General features: G+C 42.7%; 1 protein-coding gene across 5 annotated transcripts in view; it reads left to right on the top strand.

Annotated features, from left to right (window-relative positions):
* Window positions 1-13,913, top strand: part of DNAJC24 (DnaJ heat shock protein family (Hsp40) member C24) — an 83,143-nt gene that overhangs the window by 30,549 nt on the left and 38,681 nt on the right. For 4 of the 5 annotated variants that reach the window (XM_082270760.1, XM_082270763.1, XM_082270762.1 and 1 more), the window contains exon 3: window positions 6,560-6,701. In XM_082270760.1, coding sequence (XP_082126886.1) covers window positions 6,560-6,701 — 142 coding nt within the window. The remainder of the gene's footprint in view (window positions 1-6,559; window positions 6,702-13,913) is intronic. The other variant, XM_082270761.1, reaches the window with a different exon arrangement.

The following is a 13,913-nucleotide window of genomic DNA, read 5'->3' as shown; positions in this document are numbered from 1 at the left end:
GCCTATTCTTTTATTAATTTTAATTATATAGCAACAACACTTTACATAGGAGCCTGTGAGGTTAGTTTGAAACATACATATACTACAATTAGCCAAGTGCATAATAATATTCATACATTTAAAGTTAATTTTTTTTTTCTTAGGTGTTGAGAATTTTGTATACTTTAATTTAAGTTATAAAGGTGTCTATTAATATTTTTAATAATATTTTATCATATCTTTTCATGTGACAACACTGAAGAAATTATACTTTGCTACAATGTAAAGTAGTGAGTGTACAGCTTGAATAACAGTGTAAATTTGCTGTCCCCTCAAAATAACTCAACACACAGCAATTAATGTCTAAACCGCTGGCAACAAAAGTGAGTACATCCCTAAGTCAAAATGTCCAAATTGGGCCCAAGGTGTCAATATTTTGTGTGGCCACCATTATTTCCCAGCACTGCCTTAACCCTCTTGGCCATGGAGTTCACCAGAGCTTCACAGGTTGCCACTGGAGTCCTCTTCCACTCCTCCATGATAACCTCATCGAGCTGGTGGATGTTAGAGACCTTGCGCTCCTCCTTTCGTTTCAGGATGCCCCACAGATGCTCAATAGGGTTTAGGTCTGGAGACATGCTTGGCCAGTCCATCACCTTTACCCTCAGCTTCTTTAGCAAGGCAGTGGTTGTCTTGGAAGTGTGTTTGGGGTTGTTATCATGTTGGAATACTGCCCTGTGGCAGCCCAGTTTCCAAAGAGAGGGGATCAAGCTCTGCTTCAGTATTTCACAGTACATGTTGGCATTCATGGTTCCTGCGATTAACTGTAGCTCCCCAGTGCTGGCAGCACTCATGCAGCCCCAGACCATGACACTCCCACCACCATGCTTGACTGTAGGCAAGACACACTTGTCTTTGTACTCCTCACCTAGTTGCCACCACACACATTTGACACCATCTGAACCAAATATGTTTACCTTGGTCTCATCAGACCACAGGACATGGTTCCAGTAATCCATGTCCTTCGGCTGCTTGTCTTCAGCAAACTATTTGCGGGCTTTCTTGTGCATCATCTTTAGAAGAGGCTTCTTTCTGGGACGACAGCCATGCAGACCAATTTGATGCAGTGTGCGGTGTTTGGTCTGAGCACAGACAGACTGACCCCCCCCCCCACCCCTTGAGCCTCTGTAGCAATGCTGGCAGCACTCATACGTCTATTTCCTAAAGACAACCTCTGGATATGACACTAAGCATGCGCACTCAACTTCTTTGGTCGAACATGGCGAGGCCTGTTCTGAGTGGAACCTGTCCTGTTAAACCGCGGTATGGTCTTGGTCACCGTGCTGCAGCTCAGTTTCAGGGTCTTGGTAATCCTCTTATGTCCTAGGCCATCTTTATGAAAAGCAACAATTCTTTTTTTCAGATCCTTGGAGATTTCCTTGCTATGAGGTGCCGTGTTGAACTTCCAGTGACTAATTTGAGAGAGTGGGAGTGATATCACCAAATTTAACACACCTGCTCCCGATTCACACCTGAGACCTTGTAACACTAACAAATCGCATGACACCAGGGAGGGTGGATAATTGGGCCCAATTTGGACATTTTCACTTAGGGGGTGTACTTACTTTTGTTGCCAAAGATTTAGACCTTAATGGCTGCGTGTTTTGAGTTATTTTGAGGGGACAGCAAATTTACACTGTTATACAAGCTGTACACTCACTACTTTACATTGTAGAAAAGTGTAATTTCTTCAGTGTTGTCACATGAAAAGATATAATAAAATATTTACAAAAATGTGAGGGGTGTACTCACTTTTGGGAGATACTGTATATATTAACTGTGACAATCTTGACATCTGCAAAAGCTTTAAAAACCTTGCTCAGCCATATTTGCAGTGTTTGGAGAGCGTTGGGAAAGGCTTTTAAAGCGGTGCTCCATCCCCCCCATGGAAAAATTAAAAGTCAGCAGCTACACATACTGTAGCTGCTGACTTTTATATTCGGCTTCACAAGCGATTCCCTACTGCGCATGCGCAAAGCGAGCTGTGCTTTCTGAATGGCCCGGCGGTGGGGAAGGAGGAGGGGGCCAAACTTCTGATGGACCGTGGCGAGGTCCGACAGAAGTGGAGACGGTACCTGTCAAAAACAGGTACCTGCTCCTCCCACCCCCACCGAAAGGTGCCAAATGTGGCACCAGGGGGGGGGGGGGAGGCACAGATAATCGGAGCTTCCACTTTTGGGTGGAAGTTCGCTTTAATGTCTTATCCAATTGAAAAGATTTATTTTCCTGGTGACATTGTGGTCTCTATTTCCAGAAGTAAAGGTACATTTTTCTCACTAGTACACAAAGGTAATAGAAATGTAATTACAAGGCTACACTTACAATATCCTTTCATTACTGTGCCTCCATTGGAGGTTTCCCTTTACGGCATATCATCGTACTCATGTCCATTCATAGTGTTTTTCTACTTTTGAAGTCAAATTGTGTAATACCAGTTTTACTTTTGTTATACTGTATGTTCCCAATCACATAGCATAATTTAAAAAATGCTGCTTACGTTTTATTTGCTGTTTTTTCTGAAAACTTCAAAACTGAAGTTTTGAAGTACTTTTTCTGTAATGTTGAGGAGGCTGGGGAGTTGAAGTTGAGTTCCAGGTATAGATAGTTTATTCATTGTTACACTGGTCCAGCTTGAACCAATGTACCTATGTATATCCCATACCTAACCAATACCTCTGGAAGCAAGTAATTGCTGAACTACTACATTGATCTCCAGTTGCTTCCAGGTCCCCTGCTGAGAGGCTGCCCTGCTCTATTCTGAACACAGGAGGTTGGTCGCTTGGCATGGGCGCCATTCAGAGCATGCTTTGTATTTTATGAATGGATGCAAAGTGTTCTCTGATTGGACGAGATGGAGAGGTGGAGAGCGTGATGTCACCACTCTGTCTCTCCACCCCTTTCTCATAGCTAATTTAACTAATTATATAAATCATGCTTTGTAATTAGTTGGATTAGCTTTGAGGATGAGTGCTTGTCTCCCAAAAGGTGTCAGCTTTCCAAACACAGCGACCTGGTATCCACAATGTTGGCGTTGTGATCTTTTATGCTTGTGATTTCCTCATGTTTGTGAGTATGCTTTTGGTTTTTTTAATAAATTCTTTGGTGTTAAAGGTAATGCACTAGGCCAGTGATGGGGAACCTTGGCAACCCAGCTGTTTTGGAACTACATTTCCCATGATGCTCATGTATTCTGCAGTGTAGTTGATCATCATCGCAAATGTGGTTCCAAAACATCTAGGGTGCCAAGGTTTGCCATCACTGCACTAGGCATTTGTGCACTCTTTTATTTCTTTATACAACTTCTGTATGTGGCTAACTGATCTACTATAAGATGTATTTTAACAGAAATGCATGTCATTTTATTTATCGTAAAGATAGACACAGGAGGGAAAATCTCCAAGTCTGTGTATAAAATGAAATCCTCAAATTCTAAGGCTACGTTCACATGTAGGCGTTTTGGGGCGTTCTTCTGCTCTAGGATCAGCTCTCAAAACGCCCAACAAGACAAATCCTATTCATTTCAATGGCCCCTGTTCACACCTGAGCATTTTGACGCCGTGAGCAAAACGCCCAACGCTCAAAAAAGTACATGAGCTTCTTTTTGGGCAGATTACAGGCGTTTTCCATTGGTCTCTAGTCAATCTAAAAACACCTGCAAAAACGCCCATAAAAACGCCTGTAATAGCAACGCCAAGATGTGAACGTAGCCTAATAATTTTAGGCTGCATTCACATGTCAGCGTATGGATCGCGGGCAGAATCGCCGCGATTCCGCCCGCGATCCGGAGATCATTGCAAATCGCGGGACACCTGTGCATTGCCCGTGATTTGCAATAGCACCCCAAATGCTGAGCGATGTTGCCACGATTTCCACCTGCCGAATCGCGGTAACATCGTGCAAAATAAATTGCGGGACGCAATACGCTCCAAAGAAGCACTTGTACTTTTTTGGGCATAATGCGTCCCGCAATTTTTTTTTGCGCGATGTTACTGCGATTCGGCAGGTGGAAATCGCGGCAACATCGCTCAGCATTTGGGGTGCTATTGCAAATCACGGGCAACGCACAGGCGTCCTGCGATTTGCAGTGATCTCCGGATCGCGGGCGGAATCGCGGCGATTCTGTCCGCGATCCATACGCTGACATGTGAATGCAGCCTAAAGGAATGTGAAAGAAAAATTAAAAATTCCAGCCAGACAAATGCTTCAATGATAACTCTATGTATATTTTGATACGCCATAATTCCCTTTAACAACAAATACAGTGATCTATAGGACTGTACACATGAAGCTCACAGCTCTGAAGAATGCAGGGCAAGTAACATTTCCTCGGCTTAAAGATCAATTAATAGAGGAGAAGGGCTGGAGAGCGTTGACAGTACATGCTATCTAATTAGCAGCCGATGAACCATGTCAGCCACAAAGGAAGGCTCCATGGCTTCAGGCTATCTACTCCTGTAAGACCTCTTTACATAACAGTAGGATGTAAACGGCTCAAGCAGAAAACTGGGGCATATTGTCATGTAGGAGGACGGGAGGTTCCTGCAGATCAACAAGTTGTGAGCCCCTGTAACCTGTTGTGATCAAGTACGAATGTTTATATTTGCAAACCTTAAGAGAATAGGCCATGTCTCCAGGAGGAAACATCCAGCATAGCCAGATGCTGTTAGGCTAATTTACAAGACAAGATACAACAATACATGGAAAACTTTTGTTAAAAGAAAAAAATGAATAAAATATCAAAACTAAATTAAATATATCCCATTTTTTTTTTCTTTTTGTAGCGTAGGGATTTGAGCAACTTTGACAAACTGTAATGGCTAGACGGGGTCAGAGCAACTCCAAATCTGCAGCTCTTGTAGGATGGTCCCGGTCTACAGTGGTCAGGACCTGCCAAAAATGGTCCAAGGAAGGAAAATCGGCAATGGGGTCCTCGGCAGGCAAGGTTTATTGGTATACATGGGGAAGGCTGGCCCATGTAGTTTGATCCAATAGAAGAGCTACTGTAAATCAAATTTCTGCAAAAGTTCCTGCTGGTTCTGATATAAAGATGTCAGAACTCATAGTGCAGCGCAGTTTGTTGTGTATGGGGCTGTGTACTCTGCAGACAGGTCAGGGTGCCCATACTGACCCGTGTCGACAGCCAAAACTGCCTACAATGGGCATGTGAACATCAGAACTGGACCACTGAGCAATGGAAGAAGGTTGCCTAGCCTGATGTTTTCTTTTCCATCATGTGGATGGTTGGATGCATGTGAGTCACTTACCTGTTGAAGAGGGAAGAAATGAAGCTGGCAGAGGCAGTGTGATATTTTGTCTAGTGGAGTCTAAGCCTCCATGGGTCAGGGGTGTTTTAGTGGCAAAAGAGAGAGTAACTCCATATTAGATGGGTGGTCATAATGTTACACCCTTGGATCTCGATGCTGAAGACTGCGTACCATATTTGATATGCTTTTATTATAACTCGTTGGTGAGTATTTTTATACCTTTTATTTTGAAAAAAACTTTTAGAGGATAATGCACTAGGCCGGTGCGCCCTTGTGTGTATTTTGTCATTTTCAGTCATAATGTTATGGCTGATGGGTGTATAGGTGTGTGTGCAAAATAAATAAAATATACTGTATATGCACTGATCAACCCTAAAGGGCCGTACACGCTTGACGAAAATCGGATGAAATATCCTCCGATTTTTCTCTGTCTTCTCAGCGTTCATTACCGTTTTTAGTTAGTGTATAAATGTTCACGAAATTTCTCATCCGATTTTTTTATTTTTTTTGGCACATTTGTTCCTAGACTTCCGGGTTGTCAGCAACTTCAGATCATGTGCAGTCTTTCGTATCCGATTTTTCACGGACGTACTGCATACACATTAAACGAAAATTGGTCGTCTGGGGACGGGGAAAAAAAATTTTGGTGTTTGTCCCTCCGTTTTTTTTCGTTGCAAATTGTGTACACACTAGGCGAAAATCGGACGATTTCACATCGGGCGGGAATTTTCGGCAGATTTTCTACTAGTGTGTACCCCACTTAACATTATGACCACACACCACAACTACCTAGTATTGACTAGGTCCCCCTTTTTCTGCCAAAACAGCCCTGACTTGTCAAGACATGGACTCCACTAGACCTCTGAAGGTATGCTGTGGTATCTGGCACCGAGCTGTCAGTAGCAGATCAGTAAATCCTAACACTTTTTGTTAAATTCCATGCGACAGACTTTGTATATTTTAAACTCAAGCTTGTGCAGACTATATGAGAAGCAGTGACTGTATTACATGGGTCTGTGGAAGGATTTTGGGAAATCCTGTATAGTGTATACCATTGGAATACCGTGTTTTATTCTCATGACTCCACCTATACCTTTTAGCATCAGTTAAAGAAAACAAAAAAACCTCATCATGGCCTTTTTTCACATTGCTCCACATTTCATACATTTTCTGTTTGAGTGACTGTTAAAGCGTGTGTACAAAGCTGGCTAGTTTGAGTTCTTTATTGATTCTTTCTCTTTTATTTTCCATGAGAGCAGTACCACCCAGACAAGCAGCACAAGGAAGAGGACATTGAGCTGACTACAGAGGGAGCACACAAGTTTATTGAAATCAGTCAAGCTTGGAAAATTCTGGGGAATGAAGAGACAAAGCGGGAGTACGACCTGCAGCGCCGTGGTAGGTCCTCTCTGTCAAGATTTGTGCTACAGAACTGCCTGTGTTGTCCATAGCAACTAGTATGATGTAGTAAAAGGGAAGGATAAATAATAATGTAGATCTAGATGACATATAGCGGTGATTTACTAAAACTGGTGGACACAAAATCTGGTGCAGCTGTGATTAGTAACCAATCGGCTTCTAACTTCAGCTCGTTCAATTAAAGTGATATTAAAGTCTTGTTTTTTGTTATAAAATAACCAACACGTTATACTCACCTGCTCTGTGTAATGGTTTTGCACAGAGCAGCCCCGATCCTCCTCTTCTCGGGTCCCTCGTCGGCACTCCTGGACTCTCCTTCCTGTCGAATGCACCACGGCAAGCCACTTGCTATGGGGGCACCCAAACCGAGCCACTGCTCTGAGTGTCCTTTAAGACACGGAGCGGCGGCTCGGCCCCACCCCCTCTCTCTCCTGCTGTCTCAGCCAATGAGGAGGGATAGCCCCAGACAGATGAGGCTCTTGTGCAACATCGCTGGATTGAGTTGGAGCTCAGGTAAGAATTTGAGGGGCTGCTTATTTCCCCCACATCTTCTCCCGTGCACTGCCAAGTTTTTTTTATTTTGTTCAAAAAAATATAATTTTTGCCGTGTTGGTTATTTCCTCCAGCCTCTCGCTGCAAATTCTAGTCTACTTGCACTAGAGTTGGCTGAACATCTTTGCTGTGGTTTCCTAAGGCCCCAATGCATACTGGACATTTTAGCCCTGGTGCACGGGACTCTGGCATTTAGCTGTGAGTGGAGGGCACAGGTGTCCCATTAGGACTTCTTGCGTTTCAGGCGTTCATCCCTGGGCGTATACTTCCCTAACGTTTGTACTACTAGGTGTCCTGTCCAGCCACAGCAGCTGTCAGCCTCTCATGGAGTTCAACAGCCTGATGGCAGGGGGACAGGACATCTGTGCCCTCTGTCCGCAGCTACATGGCAGAGCCCCATGCACCAAGGCTAAACACCCAGTGTGCATGAATCCACTAATAGTGACAGAGGTGGACCATGCCTGTACATTTATAGTTTCCATCAGGGGTGAATGTGACAGGGTGACATTGCAGGAGCACAATTGGGGGACAAAGACAGAGGATTTTCACCCTATAAAAAGTGCAACTGAACCTTTAGTTTCCTAGATGCCTTTCTCCTCACAGCACAAAAACTGGTCACTGGTAAACGAGTGTACCGTGTTTTGCTGCATTTTACCTATGTTTAGCAGCATCCAGCGCTTGGGCGCTAAATCATTTTATTGGCCACAATAATTTATTTTGACCATTAAAATGAAAGTGCTTAAACTCGCCTAGATGTTTTTGCCGTGGCCAGCGTTTTTCTGCTAAAACTCTTCTCTCCTGAATACAAATCTTCTGTGTTCAGGAGAGAAGCATTTAACTGCATCTAAATGCACCTGTCCCTGAACTCTGGTAAAAGTCTATGTGTACATTGACACACAGGCTTTTTATTAAGTGGTGTTCAGGAGCTTAGGTAAAAAATGCCAAAAGCTCAGAAAATGTGAATTTAGGAGCAGCAGTGTGCATGAGGCCTACGTCTCAAACCAGCCTTTGCTACAGGTCTCTAATTAGCAGGAAGCATGAGATTTGATAATTGTGAACTATGGGGGGGGGGGGGGGTGGAAGCATGCCACACCTCAGAGAGACCACAGCTTCCACACAGAGAACAAGCATCCTTCAGTACAGAATACTGGCAGGTGATAGCCTTTTTTACTGAGGCTGTGGCTGCTTTTCAAAGAACACACACTGTTGAGCTATCGAATTGGCCAAAAGTAGAGCCACATGTGGCCCTGTCAGTACCACCTGGCTCGACAAAAGTCAACTGCGCCAGATGGAGAATTTATTACCTGAACAGTGACTATCCCATCAGATGTAGCCGCTGTTCAGGTATTCATGCAGCCCTGGGTGCCCCGGCTGTCTGAATACAATAGTTGAGATGTTTAGAGATGTTTTCATCTGTGCCATTTAGTGTGACGTAATGTGAAACCAGGCTGACTAGAAAAAATCTGTATGTGTATGACTAACTTTAAGTAAAAAAATATCAACGGTGGGAACACCAAGAATAATCACAGGGCACCAACCCTTGAACTGAAACCACCCCCATACACAGATGAGCCGGCCACAAATCGGTGCCCTGATGTGCTAGATTTTACGTTCATAGTGTGAAGCAATGTAAAACAATTTGAAACAATATAAAACTTATGTAAGCTAGATGCTACCCCAGAGTGCTATACAACACACTACTAATCTAACTCTGGAAGTGATGCTTCGTTCCAGCATGGATGTGCTGTGTGGCTGTAGGAGACAAAAAGTGGGGAGGGGGAGAGAAGCACAACAACTTAGTATAGCATGTAAGGTGTATTTAAAATAAAAAAGTACTCACAAAGATAACAGTCAGATAGCCTCTGGGACAGAGATCAGACATGCAACTAGGATGTCTTGCCTTGGCCAGTGGCAAGGGTGCAGAGATGGAAAGGCAGCAAGGAACCTCTGTCACTGGAAAGCCAAAGCCATGGATGAAACACAGGGCCCAGGTTATGGAGCCACCTTATGTAGTAGGAAAATGCTGGAGCTGGAACTGGAACACGTTTCAAAGCAACATTGCTTATTCTTTGCTGAAGAAGAAGCAAGGTTGTTTCGAAATGCATTCTGGTTTCAGTTCAAGCATTTTCCTACTACATAAGGTGGCTTCATACCCTGGGCCCTGTGTTTCATCTATGGCTTTGGCTTTCCAGTCACAGCGGTTCCCTGCTGCCTTTCCATCTCCGCTCCCTTGCCAGTGGCGAAGGCAAGGCATCCTGGTTGCGTGTCCGGTTTCTCTCCGAGAGGCTACCTGAGCTCTTTTTGATTTTATCTTTGTGAGTACTTTTTTAGATTTTCTATTAAAATTACACTTTACATGCTATACTATAGTTGTTGCGCTTCTCTTCCTCTCCCCACGTTATGGCTAACTTTAGACTTTGCACACCTTTTAATTTGATACACTTGAATGTGTTTTTCTTAATTGAACAGAAAGTTCAGCTGGACTTTAATGAAAGCTGTAAGTTCAAAAATATTGAAAACAACTTTTGAAATTACATTTACATGTCAAAACTAACATGAGATTTGAGAATTTGGGTTTAGATCTAGCCTTTCATTGGAGCAGGGATGGGCAACCTTGACACCCCAGCTGTGGTGAAATCACAAATCTCCTCATGCCTCTGGGGGCCAGGCTAATGCCCCTGTCACACCAGTGGACCGATCGGGTCTGCCTGTCCATTTTTCAGGGGGACTTTATCGGACCACCTATTGTTCTCTATGGAACGGCGGATGTCTGCGAACAACCACTGGAACCCGATCTATTTCAGTCTGCTAAATACAGACAAATGGGGATAAGTTCCCATCCGTCGGGCAGATCGGATGACAGTCGGATGAAAACGGACCATCGGACTGCCCCATAGAGAACAGCAGACTGTTTCTGCTCTGCATGGCAGACACAGACCTGTCATTCGTCTGCTTAGCGGAGAGATGCCTCACAGAGCAGGCGGATCCGCTTGATAGAGTCTGCACCGTCTGAAAGGGTCTTTACCATGCCTAATGGGACTTGTAGTTTGCTGGATCATGGAGGTTGCCTACCCCTGCATTGGAGTCCTTAAAAGAAATGATGAAAAATTTCAATTTGTGTGTTTTCTTGCAAATTCTATTGATATTTGTAAATGCTTTTAAGAGATGTTTACCATTATAAGGGAATTCTGCTAAGCGCTATTCTGGATCTAACACCGTGTAGCTTGATTGAAGCCAATTCGGTTTCTTTGAAAAGAAAATAATCCCTTATAGAGTTCCATGTCTTTTAGTTGTCAAGCAGTTGGAGGGATTCAAACCCTATGGGCTCTGCATTGTCACTGCTCCTCCTTTGTCTGGTGGGATGAGAAGGCAAAACTTTGCCTACTCATATCCTTACACATTGGATTACCTGTTTCACAGGTGAGTACTAGTGGTGCACCAAAATGAAAATCCCAGTGCCGAAACTGAAAAAAGCCTAGGATGCTTTTGGGCAAAAACTGAAACAGACCGTTTAAAAAAAAAAAGTTAATTTAACCACTCCCCGCAAACCGATGTACCTGTACGTCGGCTTGCAGAAGTGGTTGTACCGGGATAATGCCTGCAGCTGCAGGCATCAACCTGGTACCATTTTTTTAGAGCTGGTGGTCGGCTTTCTGAAGAGAACAGCTGATGCGGCTCAGCAGCCCTCCCGCCCACCTTCCACGGCTTTGCCGGGTCTCCCCTCCCACCGGGAGACCTGACCAACCACCCAGCATCATCCGCCAGCTGGTTGGAGTCCCGAACAAAGTCAGATTCGGCTTTGATCAGGTCTCCGATGTAGTAACACGGAAGCAACGTCACTTCCTGTTTACTCGGCTGCTAATGGCGCCGTTTTAAAAAAACTGTCAGTATTCAAAAATCCAGATTTCGGCATTTTTAATACTTTGAAGTGCAGTGGAGGGGTCTGGGGTCTTTTAGATCTCCACCTGTCACTGCCTATTACTGTCACAAGGAATGTTTACATTCCTTGTGACAGCAATAAAAGTGATGAGATTTTAATTTTTTTTTTTTTTTTAAAACCGTGCTAAAAATGAATAAAATAAATAGGACATTTTTTTTTTTTTTAAAGTGCCCCTGTCGCCGTGCACTTGTGCATGAAAGTAAACGCATACGTAAGTCGCACCCACAAATGAAAACTGTGTTCCAACCAACACGTGAGGTGTCGCCTCGATCGCTCGAGCGAGAGCAATAATTCTAGAAAAAGACCTCCTCTGTAACTCTAAACTGGTAACCCTTAAAATTTTTTGAAAGCGTCGCCTATGCAGATTTTTAAGTACCATAGTTTGTCGCCATTCCACGAGTGTGCGCAATTTTAAACTGTAACATGTTGAGTATCTATTTACTCGGCGTGACATCGTATTTCACAATATACAAAACAATTGGGCTAACTTTACTTTTCAGTTTTTTTTTAAATGCAGTGAAATTTATTTTTTTCCAAAAAATTGCAGACCACTGCGCAAATACCACGACAAAAATATTGCAAGGACCGCCATTTTATTCTCCAGAGTCTTTGATAAAAAATATATATAATGTTTGGGGGTTCTAAGTAGTTTTCTATCAAAAAATACTGATTTTAACTTGTACACAAAAAGTGTCAGCTTGGTCCTTGGCGTTTTTGCATTCAAATCAATGGGACGGGATTTTACATTGAAGCCAATGGGACAGGATTTTGCATTGAAGCCAGTGGGACAGGAATTTGCATTAAAGTCAAAAGGATGTAGCATGCCTATTATCAGCACTTTTTTTTTTTTGTTCTTTCTATCTGCAAAACACTGATAACTCTATTCGGTTGATAATGTTTGGCAGCCAATATATTGGTGCATCCCTAGTGAGTGCTAATCATGATACTTTGCAGAAAGAGAGAGTGAAAAACCAAATCCTATAAGATACAAACCGACCCAAAGGAGCAAGAACCCTCAGGAATATAGGAATATACTAAAGCCCAGACGGGAGAAAAGGGAAACTATAAAAATGAGAAATGGCAGTAATTAAAATACTATCATATAATGTACGAGGCCTGAATGCACCAGACAAAAGAAAAAAAATCCTAAAAGAAATCATTTACTTGGGGGCAGACCTAGTCTTTCTACAAGAGACTCACATCTCCCACGCGTCTAATATCAGGCTTTATTCACAGGGCCACCCTACCTGGTACTACGCGGACTCCACGGGGAGTAATTCTAGGGGAATAGCTATTGGCCTTGCCAGAGGCCTCGGATTCACACTTGAGGAGAGATGCGTAGATCCAGAGGGAAGATACCTCTTTCTAAGAGGAAAAATAGGAGAGGAGGAAATTACCCTAGCAAATATATATAGCCCTAATGTAAGACAAATAGATTTTCTGAGTAAGGTAATGGGGAAATTAATGACGTTTAAAAAAGGGGGAGTGGTCGTAGCAGGAGACCTAAATCTATGCCTCGACCCAAAAATAGATACCACCTCAAAAGTGATAGGCATCAACAAAAACCAGAAAAATAGAATAAAAGAAAAATTATTAAAAAACCAATTAGTCGATGTCTGGAGAATGCTACATCCAAAAAGCAGAGACTATACATGCTTCTCGAGTACACATGGAACTTACTTGAGATTAGATTACATACTAATAGAACATAGATGGATAGAGAGGGTAACCGAGGCAGAGATTGGGACAAGGACCTGGTCCGACCACACCCCCATTACTGTAAAAATAGGAATAGACAGGGAAACGCCAAAAAGGGACGCGTGGAGAATTAATGAAGAGATGTTAACCGATAAAAAATGGGGAAAAGAAATAGAGAAAGAGCTGGAACTCTACTTCCAAGTAAATGATGACAACGACACGCCAAAAAAAATTGGTCTGGGAAGCTCATAAAGCATATATGAGGGGGATAATGATATCAAAAGGGGCACAAAGGAAAAAAGAAAGAAAAATAAATAAGGATAGACTCCATACGGAATTGTACCACCTCGAGCAAAAACATAAAAAAACACAAGACATATCTACACATAACCTGTTAGAAAAAAAAAGAGAAGAATGGAAAGACCTTCTAGACCAAGAAGTTAGACAGGAAATGAAAAGATATACAAAAGAAATCTATAAGGAAAGTAATAAAGTGGGAAAAAACCTGGCAAGAACCTTAAAAAAGTGGAAAGCGAGGAACTTTATAGATAGAATAAAAAATAAAAACGGGGACATAATCCAAACAACAACAGAAATTGCTAAGGAATTCCAAAAATACTATGCAAACCTCTACTTAGTAAAGAAAGAGGATATTCAGGCCATGGAGCCGGACAGGAGCAAGAAAATTATAGAATACATCAGAAAGGCAAAATTGACAAGGGTTGAGGAAGATAAATTAATAGCCCTAGAGAAACCAATCTCAGAACAAGAAGTAGAGAAGGCCATTAAAGATACTAAATCAGGTAAAAGCCCAGGCCCTGATGGATTTACAATAAACTACTATAAAAGATACAAGGAAATATTAATACCAAAATTAAAAGACTACATGAATGGAATAGGTACTCAATACGAGATGAGTAAAGACGCCCTGTCCGCCTCTATAACTGTTATCCATAAGGAGGAGAAAGATCCGCTACTATGCTCAAGCTACAGGCCCATAT

Source organism: Pelophylax lessonae (genome assembly GCF_965119305.1).
Source record: "Pelophylax lessonae genome assembly, chromosome: 10".
Taxonomy (NCBI): Eukaryota; Metazoa; Chordata; class Amphibia; order Anura; family Ranidae; genus Pelophylax; species Pelophylax lessonae.
The sequence above is the reverse complement of the archived record's forward strand: the minus strand, read 5'-3'. Positions and strand labels throughout refer to the sequence as shown.